This window comes from Epinephelus fuscoguttatus, linkage group LG22 (assembly GCF_011397635.1).
Source record: "Epinephelus fuscoguttatus linkage group LG22, E.fuscoguttatus.final_Chr_v1".
In the NCBI taxonomy this organism is placed as follows: domain Eukaryota; kingdom Metazoa; phylum Chordata; class Actinopteri; order Perciformes; family Serranidae; genus Epinephelus; species Epinephelus fuscoguttatus.
The window spans coordinates 17,730,002-17,753,908 of NC_064773.1; the positions used below are offsets into that span (position 1 = coordinate 17,730,002).

Sequence of the window (23,907 nt, forward strand, 5' to 3'; positions counted from 1 at the left end):
GGCTGTAATGTTACATGTAGCAGCAGGGATGCGTATGTAGTCAGTGTTGCCAACTTAGCGACTTTGTCGCTGTCTTTAGCGACTTTTCAGACCCCTCTATCGACTCTTTTTCAAAAACAAAAAAGCAACTAGCAACAAATCTAGCGACTTTTTCTGATGTTATTGGAGACTTTTGGAGACTCTGACGTGAAAGCACGTATCGTTCTTATTCTTCTCAACGAGCAGCCGATGCTGCTGTGGGCCTTTCCCTCGCCCCAAAGCACTCATAGGCGGCCCAGTCCTCCCTCCCAGCTGCAGTCAGAGCAGATGTTAACCCCTCCGCGTTCAGACTGCAAGTGAATCGCGCTTGCGCGGAACTGCCATTGGCTGATCCCAACCTGGCTTAGAGTCAGGGCAGGATGTAAATGTAAAATTTTCTTTGTCTAATATAAATCATTGAAAGAAGGTTCATTTGTAGTTCTAAACATATTCAGGGTGTTTTTTTACTCAGTTTTTGTCTCTCCCACGACATTATTTTCTTTCCAACAGCCGTATTACCACGGGTTAAAAAAATCCATATCTTCACAGCCCTAGTTGGGATGGCAGTGGCTCCGAGAGATTCTGGCTTTTGAAAATGGAAATCCATCCCCTTCAGCCAGCTTGGTCACCACAAAAACACCAAACACCAAAATCACTTCCTCTCTTTGGTCTGCTGCATAGTCTGTTTGCATTTCCCACTGTAAGCGAACCGCACCAGGGTTCACTTGCAGGTAAACCAAGACACCCAGTTTTCAAGCGGACCAGTGTTCGATTGTTTGGTCCGCACCAGAGTTCAAATGAGCGTTCACACCACTACAAATAAACCACACTATCCCTGGAAGTGGACCAGGGTTCGTTTAAAGCAGACCAGATAGCGCCAGTGTGAATGCGTCCTAAGAAGTTGGAATCACAGAATTTTGACTTAATTTCATTTTTAAAAATTACTCAAACCAGAATGCCCAAACTAGAATGCATGTATGTACAGATACTTGTTCATAATGGGTTGGACAAGCAACATTTGTGTACTTGTACTGTATGCATCTATACAGATATCCATTCTGTTGTTGGTGCTGAACTTCTTGCTGGTCATACTACCCATAAGAGCTTTTAATGTATTTTATTTATTTTGTCTTTTGTATTTGTAGTGTTCATTTCTGAGGGGGCAACTTGCACTTACTTAATTACTCAAACTATTTAATTGATTATTATATCATAAATTAGTTGAGAATTAATTTAATAGTTGCCAACTGATTAATTAATCATTGCAGTTCTACTCAAGGTATTAACTGATAATCAAAATAGCTGCCCATAAATTTTGTGTTGCTTGACTAATAGATTAATTGTCAATCACCTCAGCTCCACTTGAGTCTGAGAACGATGAGGTTTGACATCTTGCAGACAGCTGCAGGTGGACTCAAGTCGTCTGTCATTCGTCATGCAGTTTGTATCTAAACAGGAACAGCGTGCTCTGTGTCTGTGTGAGGCCTCCGTCCTGTTTGCCAGGGCTGCTGCCGTTACTATGCAATTATTGTAAATCTCTGGGAGAGCTGCGCTCTCTTGCTAAAAGCTGAAATATTTTGGTTTATTTTCATCGTCTGACCACTATAATCAAGCTGAATTCTCAGACTGAGAGTCTCAGCGGCGTCAGAAATGCACAGCGGCTCGACCTTTTCACCGAAACCGCTGAGAAACAGAAGCAGCGCTGTGTGAAGAGATGTTCCCCATACACAAGCAGCCTTCCTTCCTCTAACATAGCATACGGTCAAACTGCAAATAACATCACGTCCTCTCTTCCTCTGCTCTTCGAATTATTTCTTTCAAACACACGGTTTTATGTCTTCTTCTTCATACACACAGACAGACATAAACAAAAAGCCCTGCACTGCTGAGACATATCCAATATATGTGCTTTCTTCCAACACACTTTAGAGTTCCTGAAAATAACGGCACAGCACAATAAATCAACTTAAAGAGGGAAAGAGAGGTCAGGGGGAGGAAACAGAAGACAGATTGTAAGAGAAACAGAGAGAGAAAGATGGATATTTTGAGGACAAGGACGGAGAAATGTGGGAGGAAAGGAAAGAAAAGGAAAGAGAGATTGAAGAGAGATCTGGGAGCCAAAAGGGGGGAAATTATGAGAAAAGTGCAACTTGGTTTGTAGATGTCACATATATTCATAATCGAGTGATGGGATGAGACAGGACGCAGAAGAAAGAAGAGAAAAGGAAGTTAAACCACCTCTCCCTCTCTATCCATCCATCTGTGTCTCTATATAAACAGATTACTTCAGCCCCAGCTGTTAGACAAGTGTTTCTGACAGCACACACAAACATTCACACTGCTGCACACAAAGCTGTCCTCTTCAAACACTGTGCACCAGCTGATGCATAACATATGTAACATAATGTATGTATTGACAGGCTGGATTCAGCTTTACACACTAATGATAAAATGACTATATTTTCTTTATTACTTCACTCAGTAACATCTGACTGAAAACAAACAAACCAGGGCTGTAACTAAAAATTATGTTATATATTAGTCTGCTAAAGCCCAAGGTGACGTCTTCTTTTTTGTCAACCAACAGCTCAAAGATATTCCTTTAACAGGGCTCCATATACCAAGTGCATATGCAAAATAGTGCATGTAAAATTTGAGCTTCAGCTCTACATGAACTGATGCATACATTCATTTAGGGCTGCCAACTCTCACGCACTGAATATGAGACAAATGCAATTGTCACCAATCACACTCTCTCAAGCCACACACTAATTTTCTCACTCAGTGGAAAACAAATTTCTAACCACTCGCAATGTGAAAAGAGGAAGCCTCGAGGCTCCAATAGTTGCCATGATAATTAACATCAAAAATAGTTATATATCAATATATATGTATGTATAAAATAAAAATAGTAACCCCACATCATTTATAATGCGTCAACATTAATTATTTTTTAGCAATTCTCAGACAAGAACTTTTATACGCAGTGACATAGTGACGCCAACTACCTGTCATCTAACGTCAGTCACTAACAGTCCAGCACTACGGAAAGTGTTTACAGATGGCTAGCTCCTGAACTGGTTTCAAAATTTGTGAAGACGACCCCAAAAAGGTGAGCACCACATGTGCCGAAGAAAACTGGTCTGTCACAGATATACAACTAACTCGGTAAATCACCTGAAAAACCCTAACTAGTGATGGCCAAACGAAGCCTCATGAAGCATTTTCCTCATTTTCTGAGCCCACTAGATGGCACTTTTTGTTCAACAAAAGGTTGAAAGCACACTGGATTGCTATTCTTTGAGCCACTTTCTTTAAACCGAGAGTGCCATCTAGTGAGCTCAGAAAATAAGGAAAATGCTTAATTTGGCCATCACCACGTAAGAGCTTAGCCATCTTGCAGTGTATTCTTTTGCTAGCTATTATGGCGAATGTTACTGTGACCTGCGTGCTAACAAAGTGGCTAAATGTTAAGTTATTTTGGATAAGTTGTGGATATTTCTAACTAAATCTTCGATGCCCAAAAACTGGTATTTGGGGATACCCTACTGACAGCACACCGACAGAGGAGACAGAGCAGCACAGCACAACAGCAGCATCGTTAAACACAGCAGTCAAGTGAGCACAGTTTCTATGACAGGTCAAAATGTCCCTGACTATGACCATATACAATCTGAAGTAGCTTCACTGTAAATTACCGTAACAGAAAGCAAGCTCAAATGAAACTGTAACTTTTTAAACTCTCATTAATTAAATAAATAAATATTTTCCTCCAGATTTTTGCTGAAATTTTCAATGTATCCTGTCCAGGATGACCCTGACTATAACCATGTAAAATATGAAGTTATTTTACGACACAGTTTTGTAGACAATTAAAAGGAAAGATAATTTATTTAAGCTTAATTTACATTATTACATTCATAATTTCCTCATATTTGAACTGTCATAAAAAAATCCAATCAATTCAGCCATGGCCACGACTGAGAAAGGAGGACAGATACACTAAATGGTGCAGTCAAAAAATGTTTTGGTTCATGTAAGAAATAAATCAATGCATGTAATTTTAAAAGCTACATGCACCAGTGTATGTAGTGAGGCTGACCCGAATTCTTCAGAACTTTGATTTCGATCATTGTCTAAATCAGTATTCAATTTTGGTTTTTAAATTTGTATATTGGGACTTTTAAACTTTGTGGTTTTGTGGCTCCAACTCGTTCTCATCTAACATCAGTCACCATCAGTCCAGCACAACTGAAACTGGGACAGTCTGACCACATGTGACAGGCTTACAGATACACCAGCAAGATGTCGAAAAAGTCAAGCATCTATAATAGTTTCAATATTTGCAAACAGGACCCCCAAAATGTCGAGTGCCAGATCTCCCAAAGGACCTGACATATAAATCTACAACCGGTTTGGCATATCACCTGAAAACTTAAGTGACAGCTTAGTCATTTTGGAAAGTATTCTTTTTTTCCCCTGGTTAATGTTGCTGCGACCTGCATGCTAACAAAGCAGCTAATTGTTAACTTATAATGTCCTCATATCTCATAACCCCTCTCACTGAAGCTTCGATGTCCAAAAACTAATATACAGGACAGTCCTAGCATGTGCACAGAAACAAAAATATATTTTCAGCCCCGGTTAATGACATGAAACAGAGAAAAGCAAAGAATTCCTCGAAATATAACTATTAACAAACTACTTGATTATTTTTCTGTAATCCACTGATCGTTTCAGCTTTTAAATCAGAAATATATTTTAAAACATGACTATTGATGTGACCACCAATCGACAGAGACAAGAGAGAAATAACTGCTGCATGGGAGGAATGTGTGCAGTGTGTGTTGTCCCGTGCTTGGCCGGCTGCCACGTGAAGTAGCGTCTGATGTCGACTCTATTAACATAACGATGATCTCATCTGAGTGGTGAGCCACATACCGCTCACTCACATCACACATGCAAACACAGACAAACACACACACGTTCCCTCTAATGGTCTAGCTTACAGAAATCCTCTGTGTGTGTATATGTGTGTGCGTGTGTGTGAGACAGAGCTTATGCGTGAGCAACAATGACACTGTGACAGACAAACAGAGAGGGTGTAATTGCCTCATCCGGCGCTGCTCGGCTATAACAAAGCTTCGTGCTGCTACCGCGGCTGCTGCTTCAAATGTGTGAGTGTGTTTTGCTACTGTTTTTTCATAATCAGTCCTCGTGGGCTGTGCGGAGAGTACAGAGGCAAGCTGGCTCAATAAGGTGTACACACACACACACACACACACACACACACACACACACACACACACACACCAGAGACTTGTAGCCAGTACAAACAATCACAGAGACTAAAATCCCTGCTAATTCTGTCTCATTGCAGCGCTTAAAGAGGATCCAAAATATTGACTGGCTTTATTTGTGTGTGTGTTTGTTTATGTAATGCGCAGTAAACTGTAGTGTACTCACCGTTTTCTTTTAAAGGGGGACTTTGGTATATCAGCTACAGGTATCATCTGTTCTCCTGGTCTGACCCACATTATGGGACCGTCGTCGCTCTCTGTGGGATTCATCTGCCTCAGACTGGAGAGCGTTCCCCATGGGAGAGTCCGCTGCAGCCAGATAGACGAACAGAGGGGGGGGGGGGGGGGGTAATCAAAGCAGTGTGTTAGCACATCCCTCACTTTTTCAGTTAACCAATTCAAGTATTTTATTTATTCCACAGTCTCCCAAAAAGAAATCTCATGCGCAGAAATTGCACCCCCTGGCAAATCTTGTCACTGGCACCCGAGATGCTTCAGAGGGTGCTGAATCAGAGCCAGAGCCCTCGACGGATAGAAAATGCCAGAGGATGTGCGTCTTTTGATATTCAGCGTACGACGCCACTCCTCCACACTGCACGCCGGAGATTTGAAGTGTCGACACAGAATGGCAAACAGAAGAAAAGCTTGTCACTCCTGCGTTTCAGGGACGGCAGTAAACACAGTATTTCTGGTGGTCTTTTCCTGCACACACACATTTTTTTTTAAAAAGGGAACCAACTTCCCCCGAACTGAAAGCTGGAAGCTGCATCAAATCACTCTGACACACCAACTTAACGTCTCTTCTTTGCCAGCCACCGCTGAGAATATTAGGTGTGTTGTTGTGTCAAGTGGTATTTCTCCATCTGTTCAGTTTGTGGCGTTTCCAAACAGTCGGTGGTGTAAACGCACTGAAATATTTGGGCACATCTACTGTGTTTATACCTTTGTCACTCTCCCGTTCTGTCGCTGTGTAGCATTGCTGCTGTTCATCCTGTCCTCACTCACCTTCAGGAAGGGCGACTCCTCCAGCATGCCGAGGAATTCTGGGAAATAATCCCCGACCTCCTCGTCCACCGCTCCCACCAGGCTGATCTGTCTCATTGCCCCGGCTCTGTATGTACCATTGCTGTACGTTTTCTTCACCTGCAGCCAACACAGGAGACACACAACATTAGACCATGACTTCATGACGTTAGTCTTGGTAAGATTTTTACCTTAAATCTTCAAAACATCAGACATATCATCATAATTATTCAGTTGCTATGGAGGCTAAATGCCACAGTTGTTCTGAGAGCGGTGGCACGTCAGGTTTAATTACCCTCCTGTTGTTCTGAATCTCGCTAACACACCCTGAATGTAATCAAACACACTTCATATTTTTCCTCAATGGTCTCCCAGGAAGTGGCTCCTGAATGTTTGGGCTGTGATCCCTTAAAACAGGGGTGGCATTACAGTGCCCACGGGCATCTGGTCACCCGCAGGGCACGTTCTAAAAATAGCTGCAGTCAAACCAGCTGTCACTCGCATCTCTGTGTTCAAATTAGCAAAAGCTGCAACTGAAGTGCACCCATATACTGACACTCCTAGTAAATGCATTCAAGCTACCCAGATTAAGCTGACAGGAAGTGTTAGCAACAGGCAGCAGAAGGATACACATGTGACTACATCTGGTTTTCAAAATAAGATGTTATTTAGGGGTATAGGGTATATACAAAATACATATATATATATATATAAGAGTTCCTACAGCTTAAGGCAAACTAGATTTAAGACTTTTAACACTACTGGAAACAAGATTTTTACCAAAATCGAAGGAAAAAACATGAGCCAACAAATTATTTAGGGTTAGGAACAATTTTGCCCAAATGTATACTGTAACATAAAACATATAACTTTTTTTGGTCAGGTTAGAAAGTTAGATGATGTACTTGAAATGTTGAAAAGATTTTAACGCTTTCTAGAGTAGAACACATGGAAAACAATCATTTTATATTATCATCAAAGTATCCATTTGGTTAGAAAAAGAGTCTTTCGTTTATTTGATGGGACGTGACAAATGTATGTGTGTTCGACTATCCTGATCTGCTGGCTTTAATGTAAGAGGCATTCAGTAAATTGTTAAAAATAAAAAAAAAATAAAATAAAACAAACAAAAAAAATCTTAAAATCCTACTTTCAATGTCTGAGCAGTTTTAAGATTTTTGAAAGATCCATTTAAGATATTTTTTTTATACCAATTAAGGCCTTATTTTTGCATTAACTCATTCAATGCTTATTAAGACTTTTTAAGGATCCGTGGGAACCCTGATGGAAATAAGATTAAATTATATTCACAAGAAGTATAAAACCTGTTACCCGTGTCACTTGTAAATTAAAAAAGAAAATTCCACTAAATTGTGGGAGAAATGCCTTTAGTCTTTGATTTGGGGTTGCTGGAAAAAAATAAATATATATTTAGATATATTCCAAAGTAAAAGTCCAATATTTGTACTTTGAAATAGCAACATTTCTGAGAACCTGACATCTGTAAAACCATATTAAAACATCAAAAAGGCATTTCAAAACTTTAACAACAAAAATGAGACAAATTTGACTTTGTACAGTTTAATTTTCAATGTTGCAGCAGACTAACTGTTGTGATTGACAATTACATCATCAGGGAAAATCTATGAGATGACAATAATATACAGCGCCACTGTTGAAAACTGTAACCCAGCACATAGGTTTCATATGTGCACAGATGATATTAAAACAGCCATTTTTTAAGCCTACTTCTACTTCACTATACACAGCCCACTTGTGGTGCTGCTGTAGTAAAAATAAAGTAAACTAGCTTGAGGTGGCATTTAATGATGCAATTCATATGTTTGTGATTAGTAATGTTCCCACCCTTCATTGTGTTTTGAGTAATTTATGTACAAATTTATATGTCGATTAACTGATTTAAAAAGTTAATTATATCGGCATTTACTGAGCCCACAAACTGAAACAAGGTACTGCTCTTCCCCAATCCCCGAATATGTTGCAATGGTAAAAGGCCTGCACTTGTATAGCGCTTTTCTAGTTTTCTGACCACTCAATGTGCTTTAACGCTACATGTCACATTCACGCATTCACACACTGGTGGCCAAGGCTACCATACATCGTACCACCTGCTACTCAGTAAACATTCACTTGCACTGTCACACTGAGGGAACAGCCATCAGGAGCAATTTTGGGTTCAGTATCTTGCCCAAGGATACTTCGACGTGTGTTTTTCCACTGATATGGACATATGTGTCTGAAACAACTTATAAAACCTTATGATTGTGAGGATACAGTAAACACAGAGAGAGCCTGTTAATTATTTAAAGGTACACCAAGCACATTTATATTAGTAGGAAAATTATCAATAGACAATAGAGCAACAGGTTGCAGTGTAAAGTATCCATGTTTACATAATACAAATGCATTTAGTATTGTTTTAATGCAATACAATCCAGAGAAACACGACAGCACACACTGATGCTGTTAATCACTACTGGGTGTCAAAACAGATGCTGTGTGTGTGTGTGTGTGTGTGTGTGTGTGTGTTGGCGGTTTCACTTGATGTTTCTGCTCCACCGGTGTGACTCAATAGACTGTTTGCTGCTCTTCACTTGGCTGACAGAGCATAGAGAGAGAGTGTGTGTGTGTTAGCGTGTACGTGTCTAACATGTCTCCCATACCCTTGGCCCTCAACAGTGCCTTTGTGTGTGTGCATAAGTGTGTGGTACGTGCAGCATGTGGCCTGCATGCTGTACTCTTGGCTGATCATGATGTGTGTGTGTAGGCCAGATCCTTGGCCGCTCGCCTCTAGTGAGTCACCACTCGACAACAAGGCAGAGATAAAAGAAGAGGGAGAGAGGGGAGAGACAGACCAGAGGGGGGAGAGCGCGAGGACACGCTGGAGAGGAAGACTGAGGGGAAGAGAGACAGATGGAGAGGAAGAAGGAGAGAAAGTTTAAGAAGACAAGCTGTCAAAGAGACGCGGAGGGGAGGATGGAAATAACAAACGGGAGTAAGGAGGGAAGAGGGTGAGAATGTGAAAATGAAGATAACACTATTTTGGAAGATAAAAGAGAGATTAAAGACAGGTGAAGAAGAGAAGAGGACAACAGAGGAGGACACACCAGATAAGGAGGGAGGAAGAGAGATGAGGACAGGTTAGTGAGGATGGGAGGAGGGAGGCGAAGGAGAGGTAATAAAGACGGAAACAATGAATTGGGAAAAGACTGAAGGGGAAGGTGCTCAGCAGCTCCCAGGTACGTCCTTGTGAAAGACACTAACAGCTGCTTAGAGGCCAGTGGTGTGAGGCTGTACATCACTGCTGTTTGTGTGTTGCAGCCATTTGCTCCAGGGTGTTGCTTCTAATAAGGAATTGTTGTTGGTCCAGTAGTTTGGTTATTAATATTTATACAGGCTGGATAATTAGCAGAGAAAGGCCATAACAACTGGATTACAGGGGTCAGTGACAGTGAAATGTTCTTTAAATGTTAAAAGACTCATCACAGTAGACGGGATTAAGAGACACAGCTAATTATAGGTGGTCATAATCAGCTTTAGTCCCTGTAATGTTTAGCAAACATTAAATTATTTCAGCACTTGTTGATACTGTAACCTGACAGATACTGATTGTTTTAAGGCCATATTGTTTTGTTATTTGGGATTTTAAAAAGAAATAAAAAGTTCTATAAGCCAATGGTGATTTTTTTCAGTGTTGTCTTTTTATTTATGACCAAGATTTTATGGAGCCAAACATTTTGCAGCGTATTGTTTACCAAACATTGATGTATTTAATCTTATGTCACGGAAGAGTTGCTTGCAGTGAATTCACTCAGTCTCTCCTTGCTATGTTTTCTCTTTCTGTGGTTATCAGACCACAAACGAGACAAGAATTAGCACACTGGGGCATCGGTGGCTTAGTGGTAGAGCAGGCGCCCCATGTACAAGGCTGTTGCCACAGCAGCCCGGGTTCAACTCCAGCCTGTGGCCCTTTGCTGCATGTCACTCCCTCTCTCTCTCCCCCCCTTTCACGCTTGTCTGTCCTATCAAATAAAGGCTAAAAATGCCCCCAAAAATATCTTAACAAAAAAAAAAAAAAAAAAAGAATTAGCACACTACCTTCCCCTTTGTCCCTCTGTTTCGGCCCCCTGCCACTGTGGACTGTTTCACCAAGAGAGGAGAAGGCAGCAGAAGCCAGAGACTCAGATGGCGGCTGTAGCAGCTCAAATTCGGCCAGTGCAAACTCCAGGCAGCCTTGAGTCAAACGTGTGTAACAGCAGCAACAGAAAGTTTGCTGATCCGGTGGAGAGTCAGGGCTGTCAGGTTTCCTGAGACTGGGGTTTGTGCTGGCTGTATTGCTGTTGCTGCAGATGCTAAGTGGGGGTCCAACTCCAGAGCTGCTGCCTGGTCTCCTCCCGGTGAGGTGGTCTGTAGCAGCAGGCAGCGCCACAGAGGACACACTAGCTGGGTCTCAATTCAGGGGCTGCAGCCTTTGAAGGCCTCGTCAGCCGAACCAAACAGTCTCAGAAATAAGATGGTCTAGTCTGCGGAGGATTTTCTGTTTGTATCACCAGTTGTTCTCACCCCAACCCGCTGGCATTCCTGTTATTTAGCAACCAGCTGCGCTTGACAAAATAAGGAGTTAACTAGTAAGTTAGTTAGCCCTAAATCACAGACCAAGAGATTGTTGAGATATTGATGTTAACAACAATTAACTGTTATCTAGTTAACAACTGTTACTTAACTTAACATAAAATCCTCACAGGCACACAATGGGCCACAAAGGATTTATCCACTGCATCATCCAAAATCTGGGAAAGAAGACAGGTATTCACAGCTGCATTTGAAGGAACCTTAGTTGCACCAATGTGACACAATCTGTCTTCAAATGCAGCCTACAAAAGGCTGCAGCCCCTGAACTGAGACACAACTAAAGTGATTCGAGGCTGTAGCTAGCTAACTTTGTATATTAGTTTAGGAATTAGTCAACATTTTAGATAATCTATTGATCAGCTAACTATTAATCTACTTATCGTTTCAACCCTAGTATACAGAATATGTTGTTATGGCTCAGTGGATGAAGCAACCTGTCCACATTGCAGGTATAGGACATAGAGTTGATCCCCTTAAAAGTCAGCGTGTTGTCCTATCAGCAGTGATCACTTGTAAATTGGTCTCATTACATGCATGAAATGCCTTGGTGTTTTGATATGTGATAAATTAACAAAATAAATCAGTTCATCATGCCCACACAGGCCGAGCCATGTGGCTGTGTTTGTTTGTTCACTTCATTTCACTGCACCCGTGCCACGACACTGTGTAATATCCCCCAAGATGACGATGATGACTAAAAGCTTGAAATACTTACTCGGCGCGCGTAAACACATCGCAACTTTAAATAGTCGCACTGAGTCAATGACCTAGATACTGAGAGGGAAATGTGTTTGTGTGCACACATGGATTCAAACGCCTTCGTGCTTACAAGCACTTGTATTCCTCAGCCAGTATGTGTTCATCTGTGAGTGCAGGCATTCATCTTCCCGTGTACTTATAACCGTGTATGCTTATGAGCGTCTCTTCTTTTCCTCTTCCTATGTATCTGTGAGTTTACACGATGCATAATTTAGCAGAAGAATAACCCCCACAATGTTAGCAAAGAGAAGTCTCTCATGATCACAGGAGAAGTATTAGGAAACACTACCTCGGCCTCAAATAAACGGATAAATTTAACAGTGACTCACTCGCATTCTCAAACACACACACACACAGTTTGTCTATAATATGTGAAGGCAAACAGAAGGAAACAGGAAATGTGACAGACTTCCTCTGAGCGCTAATGTTCAAGATGCTCCAGTACTTCCTCGCCTCTGTGTACGTGCGTGTAAACACACTTTGTGAAAACAAATGACCAACATGGAATTTACTCGTTTCTTTTACTGCTAAACTTAATAATAAGCAACAAAAAGACACAACTTTGTGTCTAAAATATACTGCATCTCATTTGGTATTCCAGGTCAGCAAATTCTCAAGATTAAAAGGCCGACATCATTATACATAATTACCATCGCTGTCATCTCCCGCCTGCTGTCACTTTCCTCTGCTAAACGCGGTACATCTTTAAGTCTAACTCCCTCTCTACTTCCCACTTTCTGTTTAACTCTGATTATCTCTTTTCTCTGTCAGCCTCTTCGTCTCCTCCTCTGCCTCTATCCCTTATAATGCTCACGTCCCCCGTGGGAAGTCTATTAGATCTCTCTTTTCCTGGTCTGCTTTCCATCTCTGGTACAGCCACTGTAACCACTTGTTAATTCTATAACAAGTTCCCCTCCTTTCATCAACACATCCTCCACTCTCTCTAGCTGAGTTCATGGCATGACATCATCTCGCTGACCTCTCTAGGACCTCAGTGTGTCTGTGTGCTTCTTCCTCTCTCTGCCAGCTCTGTGCATTTCTCTTCCTTAATCATTATCAGTCTCCAGAGAGCTAAGTCTATTAGTCTATTACTGTGCCTGTGTCACAATAAAGTTTTCTGGCTGCTGACTACAGGCACAATCGCACAAACTTTTCTTACATAATCCTTTACTTCTGTAACCCACACACACACAAACACACACACACACACACACACACACACACACACGTGAATGCACAAAAACTCTTTGAATTACTGTAATGTAATGGTTGCTTTAAACGCTGCAATGCGAGACTGATGCAAACTCTAGGCTTGTTTTGTAAACACTGTGCTGGAGATGGTTGTGAGGCCAAGTGCAACAGTGCTGCCCTCAGGTCAGAGTATATGAAAGTGCAGGATGTCTACAGTGGTGGAGTCAGATAAACTGAAGCTGGCTAATAACTTTCTCAGCTGAGATGATGTTTAACCCGAAACTGTGGAACAGTAAACAGCTAATCAACTGATGTAAACAAGTGTTTTTGACAAACAGAGCGCCAAAAACTCAAAAGGGATTGTTGTTTGTTTCAGACAAATACTATTTCCTCATGTTCCTTGCCTCTTTGTCTTTGTATTCTGGTAAAATATATTTTCTTTTCAGCTGATCAGGATAATATTCTGTTGATAAAACATTTCTAATAAATTCATCAGTGATCTGCTGGGTGCCTGGGTTAATATCTCTGCTACAAATGGGTCTTAGATCTGATACAATACTGTAGTGCACCAAAACCTGTTGAATCATTACTCTTATCATTACTATTAAACCATCTGACAGAACAACTGAGATTAAATTTACAACGGAATTCTTCTTTCAAACTTGTCCATCAAATGAGTCGCAGTCCATATTCCTTTTTCCAGTCATGCCCCTAAATGTGCTAGCTGTTAGCGAACTGGTTTAGATTACAGAGCATTGTTGTGAATGCGCTTATACAGCTATGAGAATAAATGCATGAGCAGGGTGGGCTGGGGACATAATTTGGCCTTGGCAATTATCGTCTGGCGAGCCTCATTGTGTCTGCTTGACCTGCAACATTACATGGGTGGATCCACTTGAATGTGCAGGGGGAGGTGACAACAATCGGTACCAATGGCTGTCTTACAGTATAGTTAGCCTGTTCCAACATCAATTATTTTACCGCAATTTTTTCCCCCTCACATTCCTGGCAATGGCCTTGTGGCCCGTTGGGAGACAGGTATGGTGGGGCGTAGATCATCGGTTTACGTAGGACAAGAACATCTAATTGGCTTGTGGGGCACAAGAAAGGTTATTTAGAGGCATCTGTTCCTTTACCATCAATGCACAGCTGGTTCCGGCTCATACTAATGTTAGTTATTACTTCATTGTAAAGACACAAAAATGGGGGCGGAAAACGATAAACTAAGATGAGATGTCATGACACGGTCAACAATTATCTTGTTCAGGCTATGTGAGGACATGTGGACACTCATGGTGCCAGTTCAAGCACACATATTCCTAATTTTCAGATGCATGAAGGCTGGTCCTGCATTCAGAGAAAGCCTGGCTTATTTTCTACAAAAATATTGGTGCTGTTCAAACTGGATTCAAATTTCATCTGATGAAATTAATCACCCTTTTTTCAGAGATATATCCTGCAAACTAGCTAGTAAACTAGCACTAAACATTTCGTGACCTGCATTACATTATTAGCGTCGATGGACGTTACACTGCTTTGACGTTTAGCTTAACAAAACTAGCTAGAAATTTTGTTAAGACTGAGTTGGTACAAATTATCTGTGTTAATGTTACACTACGCAATTGTTATTTTGCACCATCAAAGTCACAAATAATGGAAGAATGGTTTCAGAATTTTACAATAAGTGAGTTAAATCAAACAACCGAATCCACAGTCACTAATTTCAGGAAGGACAATACAGCAGTCGGTAAAGTTATGTCCTGTCATGTGCGACAGGAATCACACTCTACTGCTTGGTGGGCCTGCCCATCTCGCATTTGCCAGAATTGCCAGATACCAAGTCCAAACCTGCGCATGAGCAAACTGTGCACACAGATTAATATCATATTAAAAAGCTGCAGTCTGTCCTTCTGCCTTATATTAATCTGATGTCGTAACTAAATTATTACTTAGCGACTAAACCGGAAAGACCAAATTACCTCACTGCCGGAGCACATCATGTATTGACTGTCGAGCTGCAGTTGCCCTGAGAAAATAGAGTGCTGTAATCTTCTATAATCCTTAGCACCGCTGAAAATGCCTTCAGTCGGGTACTGAATACAAAACACTCACACGCAGCCTGAGCAGCAGCAGAGCAACTTTGATACCTGCAGTCAAATTGTGAATACACACACACACACACACGCACAGAGCTCATTATCGAGTGAAAACGTACGCAGGTGATTGTGTCTCATACTCCGGCAGCACAGGGATAAAACCAAATCTATACAGGAGAATAAATGCACCAAACACAGCAAAGAACATTGGAAGCCATTTTCCTCTCTCTCTCTCACACACACACACACACACACACACACACACACACTACAAAAAGCAGCTGTCCAGCAACTGGAACAGAGAGTCAAACAACAGAGTGGAGGGATAAAAGAGAGGGAATGACAAACTAACACAGAGGGAGGGAGATACTAAAGAGAAGGAGAGCTGGAGAGAAAGAAAGGTGGAGGAAAAATGTGTGAGAGAAATCATTAATCTGCCTCTATGTGTGTGTGTGCCCGTGTTGTGTATATATATCAGTGTGCATGCTCACATCTGTTTGTGTGTGTGTGGACTGTATGTCTACTTCCCAAGGTCACTGCTGAGAGCTGGAAGGGAGGGGGAAAAAAATTAACAAGACCAGTGGACAATGACGTTAGCCCTGCAAGGAACACTACTCTTAAAGGGACAGCTCTGGACACAGGTTTGCGGGGGAAAACTCCTTTTACACAAAGGACGATTTGAGGGTTTAATTCATTCATTATTTTCGGTATAATTTATTCAGACACATGCCGAGATCAAAGATGTGTTTGTCGAAGCAGAACTGGCCAAAACTGAAACAAACACACGGAATAACATTATGAATATTTCATAATAAGAAAGAAAATAGCCAGGAGGAGAGCGATAGAGAGCATAAACTCCTCTACCCCCTGTAGTACCACACACACACACACACACACACACACACACACACACACACACACTCCCACAGTGAGGTAGCCTGCACTCACATTGAAAACGAGCAGGCACTATCTCAATACAAAGCCACTCAGGAGGTTTGAGGCAACAAAGGGCTTTTCATTAGTGTACTATGGACGTGGGACAGCTCTAAATGAAGAGGTCTAGCTGTGTCGCCGTGCTCGCGGGAGAAAATCCGGACAGACACCAGCAGCAGCACACACACATTTCTTGTTTTTCCAGTTGTCCTCAAAAGGTTGTGCAGTGCGTTGAGAAGTGGGTGAGCGGCTGCCATACTTGTGCTTTTGAAAAGAGAAGAAGAAAAACACCTTTTTGTGTTGGTTTTGACTCTCTAACCCGACTTGCTGCGAGCAATCATCTCTCACAGTCTCACTTTTTGCTTTAACATCCTCCTGCTTCCTTTCCTGTCACCTCTCTATTCTGATATCAACCTTTCTTCTTCTGCAGCTCCTCACTTTCTCACCACCTTTCACCCCTTGTATCTGAGCTGACTTCCCTCCTCTTTTCACTATCTCATATGCTGTCCTCTTGCTTCCCCTTTCTCGCTCTCACTTAAACTTTGCTTTGTAAGATTAAGAGGGAGCTGAAGTGAGAGCAGCAGTCCCCACCTGCACTCTGCACACAACTCTGCTGTCATTGTTAATGTTGTCATTTACTCTGAGAAATCAAGATATCTGTATCAATGCCAAAAGCTGTTAAAGGCTGGACAGACTGAGGCAGATGCTCGAACCAGATGGTTAGAGCCTCAACAATACAACTTTCTCATTCTCACACAGCAGTCATCCAGTCTTTATTCCCCCCAATATTCCTCCTTCCTCTCCTTTAACTTGTACTGTAGCTAAACCTCTCCATTCATCTCTAAGTTTCTGATTGTCTCTTTGTAATGTTTCCTTGACCTTTGCTAACGCATACAGAACACTGACCCAGAGGTCGAGCCATTCAATGACTCAACTCTCTTTCTGTTCATATGCTGTATAATAACAGAAAAATCACAAAGCAGCAAAATATCTTTGACGCAAATCTTTGTGAAAAACAAAGTATTTATAGTCCAGCTCCAGATTCAGGCTCAGGGGTGATTGTGCCTTTGTTGTGTCTGCCCTCAAACTGAGGAAGAGGATCCCTCTCCCGATCAGATCTGCCCCCTCCATTGGCTCTTTAAATCCTACTGTAGCTCAAAACCTACTTTCATAAATTAGCGTTTAAGCCCCCCTGTCGTGGCGTTCTCTGATGTCTACCTGTGTGTGTGTTGTCTCTAAATGTATGAGCTGTGTACCTCAGAGTTACGTTGCCTCTCATGTATATGTCTTTAGCGACTTATTCCTTTTCTACAGCACTTTGGTCAACATGAGTTATTTTTAAATGTGCTTTATGAATAATTTGAGTTGAGTTGAGTTCTACAAAAGTCAGACACGCAAATACTAAGCTGAATTTATAAAAACAACCAAAGCACACAACAGACACAAAGCTACAGAGTCTTGAGCTAAAACTCATTCACAAACAATGATGTTTTTCCCCGCACCATGACACATTTCAGTCGAAACTAAGGTGTGAGTACATGCACGTGTGCACCCAGTGGTTCCCAACCTGAGAGTCGCCCGATGAATCAAAGAGGTTGTGAGATAATTATCAGGAAGAACTTTCATCTGTTTATTTTTTGACTCTGCTTAAATCCTTGCTTCTTTTGTTTCTTCTTTTTCTTGTAAAATACTGGAGAGTTTTACCTCTTTATGTCTTTCAAATATTCAACTAAAACAGTCTGAGAAGTAGGGTTGCAGTGATATATCGGTTTTGAGATATAATACTCGATGGTTATCATACCGTGTACATTTGCTGCATTATTTCCTGAGATGGTTATCATACCATGAAAATCTCATACCATTGCAATGCCACTTTTTCATAGAACTGCAATGATTGGTTGATTAATTGATAAGTCGACTGACAGAAAAACAATTGGAAACTTTTTTCGATACGCAACTATTTTAGTATTATTTTTAAGCAAGAAAGCCAAACGTTTGTTGTTTTTCATTTATCTTAAATGTGAGAATTTCATGCTTTCTCTTGCGATACATGATAGTCCCAACTCTTGCACATCCACACCCCCACCCGCACTCTCAGGTCTTTCTCTTCCAGTCACCTCACTGTCCCACCACCCATTCTGACCACCACGGGGTCTAGAGCCTTCAGCTGCTCTGCCCCACACCTCTGAAACTCCCTCCCACCGGACATTCGTAGCATCAACTCTCTCTCCACTTTCAAATCGCGCCTCAAAACTCACCTCTCTCAAATAGAAATAGTTGACTTTTTATCTGCTGTAATTTTCTCTATCTTTGCCTGTAAGGTGACCTTGAGTGTCATGAATGGCGCCTATAAATAAAATGCATTATTATTATGATTATCATAATAATAAACAGACTAGCTTTGGGTTTCTGGACTGTTGGTTGGATAAAACAATTTGAGGACGTCACCTTGGGCTCTGGGAACTTACACAGAGCATGTTTGACAAAATGATTAATTGATAATGAAAATAATCATTAGTTGCGGCCCTAATGCACCTGTCTGTGCGTGTAAAGAGATTTGATTTCTAGTGAGTGATTAGGAGGCCTCCACCTCCTCCTGTGTGACTGCATGTGTGAGAAAGTTGTGTAGACAGTTGTAACTGTATCGCACCGTCATTGTTTCCTGTTGCACTTCACCGACAGCTTGTTCCCACCGTCATATGACCTCAGATTACACCCACTGCATCATGTGACTTCATGAGAGCAACATGTTTTAAGTACTTTCTCAGGCCTCGGATAAACACCTAGATGGTGTCTCAACAGTTCCTGTGTTCATGGACAGTCGTGATAGTCAGTGAAATAGATACAGAGGACAGGATGTAAGAGGCTTGCTAGTTTGGACGTTGACCATTTCTGCTTTTCATGTCCGTCAGCTCACCATCTGCTCTGTGCTCTTTTTTTCTACCACTCCAGAATAACCAAAGACAAAAACTGTGTAAATCAGCTTTTCAGATGAGCAATATGTCCGTTCAGTTGCAGTATTGTATCCCACCGATATCCCACCTGAACATACATATTCTCCCTCAAAGTGATGTTTGCATGTGTGTGTGTGATTGTGCCTGACTGACCTGAGAGTAGAAATTAACCATAGTGGTGGTTTCGATGTCCTTCTTTCCCAGTATTTCCATTTTGACCGGAGCTGATGGGAACTTGGTTGAGAAGTAGTCCAAGAAGTCCGGCAGGTAGCTGGCTTCTCCGTGGACGATTCCCATGACGTAATGAGCTGCCTGGAAAACAAAGACAGCAATGAAATCTACAAAATAAAACCACTGAAACAAATTCTATAAGGGTAAAAATAGCACACACCCCTGTCCAGATAGCGGCGTTGTCTAGTCTTATCTTTGATCTGACCTGCATGACCTTGCTGTCTGGCTTGCTGTAACCATTGCATTGGTTGGCTATATTGTTACATACCATTGCAAAATGTCACTGTAGCTGAATGTCAAAAGTGGCTGTGCATGGTTGGTGTCTCTATTCATATTTGCTCTCAGGGGTGTAGTGCTGCTGGAGCGCACTGGATCGATGCGCCAGTACTTTATTTCCTCCAAGAGAGGAAGCAGAATATTTACAATTTGCATACCGGTAATCCAGTTGAAATTCATGTAGACTTTTTTAAGCACTTGAGCATCCAATGATCACTTGAGTATATTCAAGCTGTGTATCCGGTAGATTTAATGTCTGATCCCTGTCACACTGTATTTGAAGAATATTAGCTAGTGCCATCACACAGACGACTAAGAGTCCCACAGGTCTGATTTTGTTTCTCAGTCTTTCAACCTATTTAATCAGAGTTTTGGGATCTAAGTAGCTTCAGTGTACCTGGGTAGAACACTTAATATAACAGGAATGATTAATTTGGTGCACTGCATCCACTTCTTGTAATGTCTGATGTGATTTGTAGCGTTTGTAGTAAGATTTTTTTTATTTAGTTAAATGTTGTTTTGTAGTTCCGTATTATGCATTTATGTGACAGTTGACTTCATGTGTCCCAGTTCCAAAATTTCAATTCTTTTTCTGACAATAAAGTGAATCCTTATTTTGCATCACGCAAGAGAGACAATTCCCGTGACATAATGAGCTACCTGAAACACAAGGACAGTAATGAAATGGAAAGAAAAAAAAGTCCAGCGCAACCTCTGGATCAATCTGATCAATATCTCTGTCATACCTGTGACGAGTCCTCGCTGAAAGCCAAGGTGACAAACTCCTGGGCAAATCTCTGCCTCTGGCCCATGGAGAGTGAGGACAGCTGGGACGTGTAGGCATGGGCCACCAGGGCCCCTCCATTCGGCTGGTGCTCTATGTGGATGTAGGGAGCAAACTCCAGGCCAGCCATGCCGGGATAGCTGCACTGCGGCGAGAGTTTGGTTGGGGAAGGCTGAGGTGTGGTGCAGTTTAAGAGAGATTTGGGGGTGAGAGTAGGAGAGGAAGGTAAATGATGTGCAGTTTTGTTGTTGGGTGGAGGGTAGACAGGTAGAGGAGACTTGAATGGAGACAGGGAGGAGTTGTGAGAGGGATTGGAGGATGAGGGAGAGGAGGTGGGAGGTGGAGAGGATGGAGGGAGCAGAAGCAAGCCGGCGCAAATAGTCTGGCAGGAGCGGTGGTACATCTTCACTCGCTTGTGCTTCTCCCCCTCTTTGTGTTTCTTCTTCTTTTTCTTCTTCACTTTTTTGATTTGCAGCTCCTCAGAGTTGATCTTGGCTTTCTCTTTTTCATCTGGACAAAGTGACAGAGAGGGAAGGACCGGATTATTTAGGGAGGAGACTTTTCACAGGAGACATCCTTAAAAGATCAACACGGGCATATGAAAGGAATGTAATTCTGAAAAGGCTTGAAGGGAGCTGGGAGACACATCACTCATGCAAGCTTTGAAAAAAGGTCTATTCAAGTCTGCTGTCTGATGTGTGATGGATCAACAACCCAATCATTGGCCCCTTTTCATTCCCCTGCTGTAAGGAGACACTTTTCACTGTACGTTACAGTGAATCAGGTCCTCTTGCAAAGACGAAAGGCTCAGAAAATCTTCCAGTAAAATAAGGTGAAGAGAAAAACTGAGAAGCTGCAGTGAGGTGCTGATTATGCTCGGTTAATACAAGACTTCCACCCAGATTCTTGTATTATTTACTTTCCCTGTTTTTAATGATCAAAACAAACTGATACCTGATTAATTCCCTATTTAAAAAACAATAACACCAAAAATAATGAGTCCTAACTATTTTAAGTAAGCGTAGACAGATGACTCACAGCCTCTCCCAGATGGTGTGCATCTCCTGGGGTGTATGCATAAAATAAATTGAAGTGCCCTGAAATGGCATCCCTAGAGAAAAGCAGATATGACTAAGCCAGGAAACAAGCTTTCGAGTGGCATATCTGAACAGAGATAATACCGTACATGGTGGACCGTCTCCCTGACGCTTGAGGCAGGACAGAGTGGAACATGCAAATTTATGCACAGTGCTACTGTACGTATTTGTGTGTGTGAGTGAGTGTGTCAGGGCTGTTCACATCTATTTGGAAATGTGTCGCTGGCTGGTTAGTTCTCGCCTAGCCGTTGTGTAAACAAGTGGACATGCATTCAGTTTATATGTCTGTGTGTATATGTGAGTCACTTTGGATAGCTGCTGCTTCAGCGTAATTCAAATATCAACTATTATCTCATTCACACACACACATATACACCTTCAGTTTTGTTTGTACCTCACACATGTTTATTGCCAGATAAGGCAGGAAGAAGAGACAGAGTGAAAAGAAGGCGGGGGAGTAATTCATAGATGTATTGGGATTATGTCTTGATGCAGAAAAGTCTATAACGGGAATTTTTAAACTAAATTCTCGACATTATTTCCTGAAAACACGCGTCACTGCATTGTGTTAACGTTCTGTATGGTCCGTCCATTTGCTACTGCTATTGTATTAAAAAAAACAAAAAACAAAGGCTGCATTACTGCTGGGAACGTAACAAGTTGTCGTTAACTTAAGTAACGCTCACTTCACCTCGTCTGTGTGTGGATGGAGTGGAGCCCTGCCCTCAGTGATTAACAGAAAGCAGGAGAAACAAGTGCCACCCAAGCACCTAGGAACAGCATCAGGCTTTAAAACCAATTTGACATAGTGGCAAAACGGTGAATACAACTTGTGGGTGCATCACCTGATGCCATTGGGCCCAAATATACTTTTCTCCATGGACTGACCGTAAATATGGATTCATTTTTTTTTTAGCGTCACAACCCCCGTGAAATGACTCATTTCCCTATCTGTCTGATAACATTTAGAAAGTCTAGAAGCCTAGCTGCACGATTTTATCCCCATTCAAGTTAGCAGAGCGCTAAACCGGATGTTAGACGCTCAGCCTGCATAAGTCCAATTTTCACCAAACACTTTCGGTATGGTACCTTTTGAACCAAAAGTTACCTTTCAGACATGGTACCTAGACCCATGTGTTTCCACCGCAAACAGTACTCTTAAATGTGGGCGGGGTTGTTGTCACTCACTGCTCCGTCCAGCGCTCACTGTATTTCCTCATTACCGGTGACAGAGGGAAGTCCACAGAAAGGAGCTGCACGCCAACATTTTCAGAACAAAATAAAACAGGCTGCAGTGAGAGTCTCTCTCCATGGGATATTTAAAAATAGTGGGTTTGTGCATTTAGTCCTTCTCAGGCAAGCTCAGGGGTTTAGTGTTGCCAGAGCCCTTTCTTTTTCTCTGAGTGAGGATTAGAATATATGCAGTTCACATTATCCGGTCGAAATCAATATATAAGCACTTGAAAATCCACTCATTACTAAAAGTGTATGTCATACAAGTTAACGTTCCACCTTAAAAGTTGCCAGCAGTCGGCCCAGTTAATGAAGTTATTTTTTCTCAGACTCCAGCTGCTGTGAGAGGCAGCAAAACATCCTTTCATTTTATAGTTACAGTTTACTAATAAAACTCTCCACAGTATGAACTGTGGTTACATGAGCCTCAAAACCAGCCACAACTCAGCCCTGAGCAGAGTGACCGTCCTCTATTGACCAATCAGACTGCAGTGTTCACAGCTCCACCTTTTAGTACCAGATCTGTGTGCTAGGTACCCCAACAGAGGGGGGACCAAAAATGGGGACGGTACGGAACAATTCCATTGGTACCATCCACAACTTTTCACAGTGGAAACAGGAAAAACGCGTACTGAACTGAACCGTACTGCTCGGTGGAAACAGGGCTTAAGGGCCCAGTGATGCAGAAGTAGAAACGGAAACCTGAGTAATTTCACACAGAGAAGTCAAACTTTTTTTTGCATTATGCTCCACTGAGAAACTTTCATATAGGATGAACAGGGGCCCTGCCTCTTTTCTGTACCCAGTTCTCTTGATACATGCACGAGTGACCATAAATGACAGCAAACCCTGGTAAAGACTCTTACACTGAGACTGTGCTGAAATTAAATGAGTCTACATAAATTAGGTACGTATCAAAGGTAGTAATAAAATATTATTCATCTTTTTTGGTAGGGGAAACACTGTTTTACAAGTAGTAACACAGTGAGAGAAAATCGCATAGAATATCAAAAAATATGATGCATCAATAATCATTTTATCATGGCATAATCTCCCTCTAAATCAGAATCAAATTGTGAATGCCTAAATGTTCCCACCCCTAAGAGACAGTAGTAAAGAGTGCAATAAAGAGAGCAACAGCAAGAAGGTATTTGCAGTACAATACCTAAGCTACTAATCCAAAAGCTCTTTAACCAACAAGTCACCCCTCCCCCAATTCTCCCTGCACTACACACACACTATCACATGTTTATTCACAGACCTTAACCCTCATCAATCCACAGAAGAGCTGCGAGATGCGGAGAAAATATGTGATGTGTGATAAATTTTTATTGGATATTGCAATGGTGATATGAAATG

The 23,907-nt window shown here is 41.7% G+C and overlaps 1 protein-coding gene across 1 annotated transcript in view; it reads right to left on the bottom strand.

Moving 5' to 3' along the window:
• LOC125882786 (lysine-specific demethylase RSBN1L-like) overlaps positions 1-23,907 on the bottom strand; it is a 61,910-nt gene that overhangs the window by 15,672 nt on the left and 22,331 nt on the right. Inside the window, exons 3-6 of the mRNA XM_049566641.1 lie at positions 20,181-20,728; positions 19,081-19,239; positions 6,324-6,461; positions 5,485-5,627 (exon numbers count right to left, since the gene is read on the bottom strand). Coding sequence (XP_049422598.1) covers positions 5,485-5,627; positions 6,324-6,461; positions 19,081-19,239; positions 20,181-20,728 — 988 coding nt within the window. The remainder of the gene's footprint in view (positions 1-5,484; positions 5,628-6,323; positions 6,462-19,080; positions 19,240-20,180; positions 20,729-23,907) is intronic.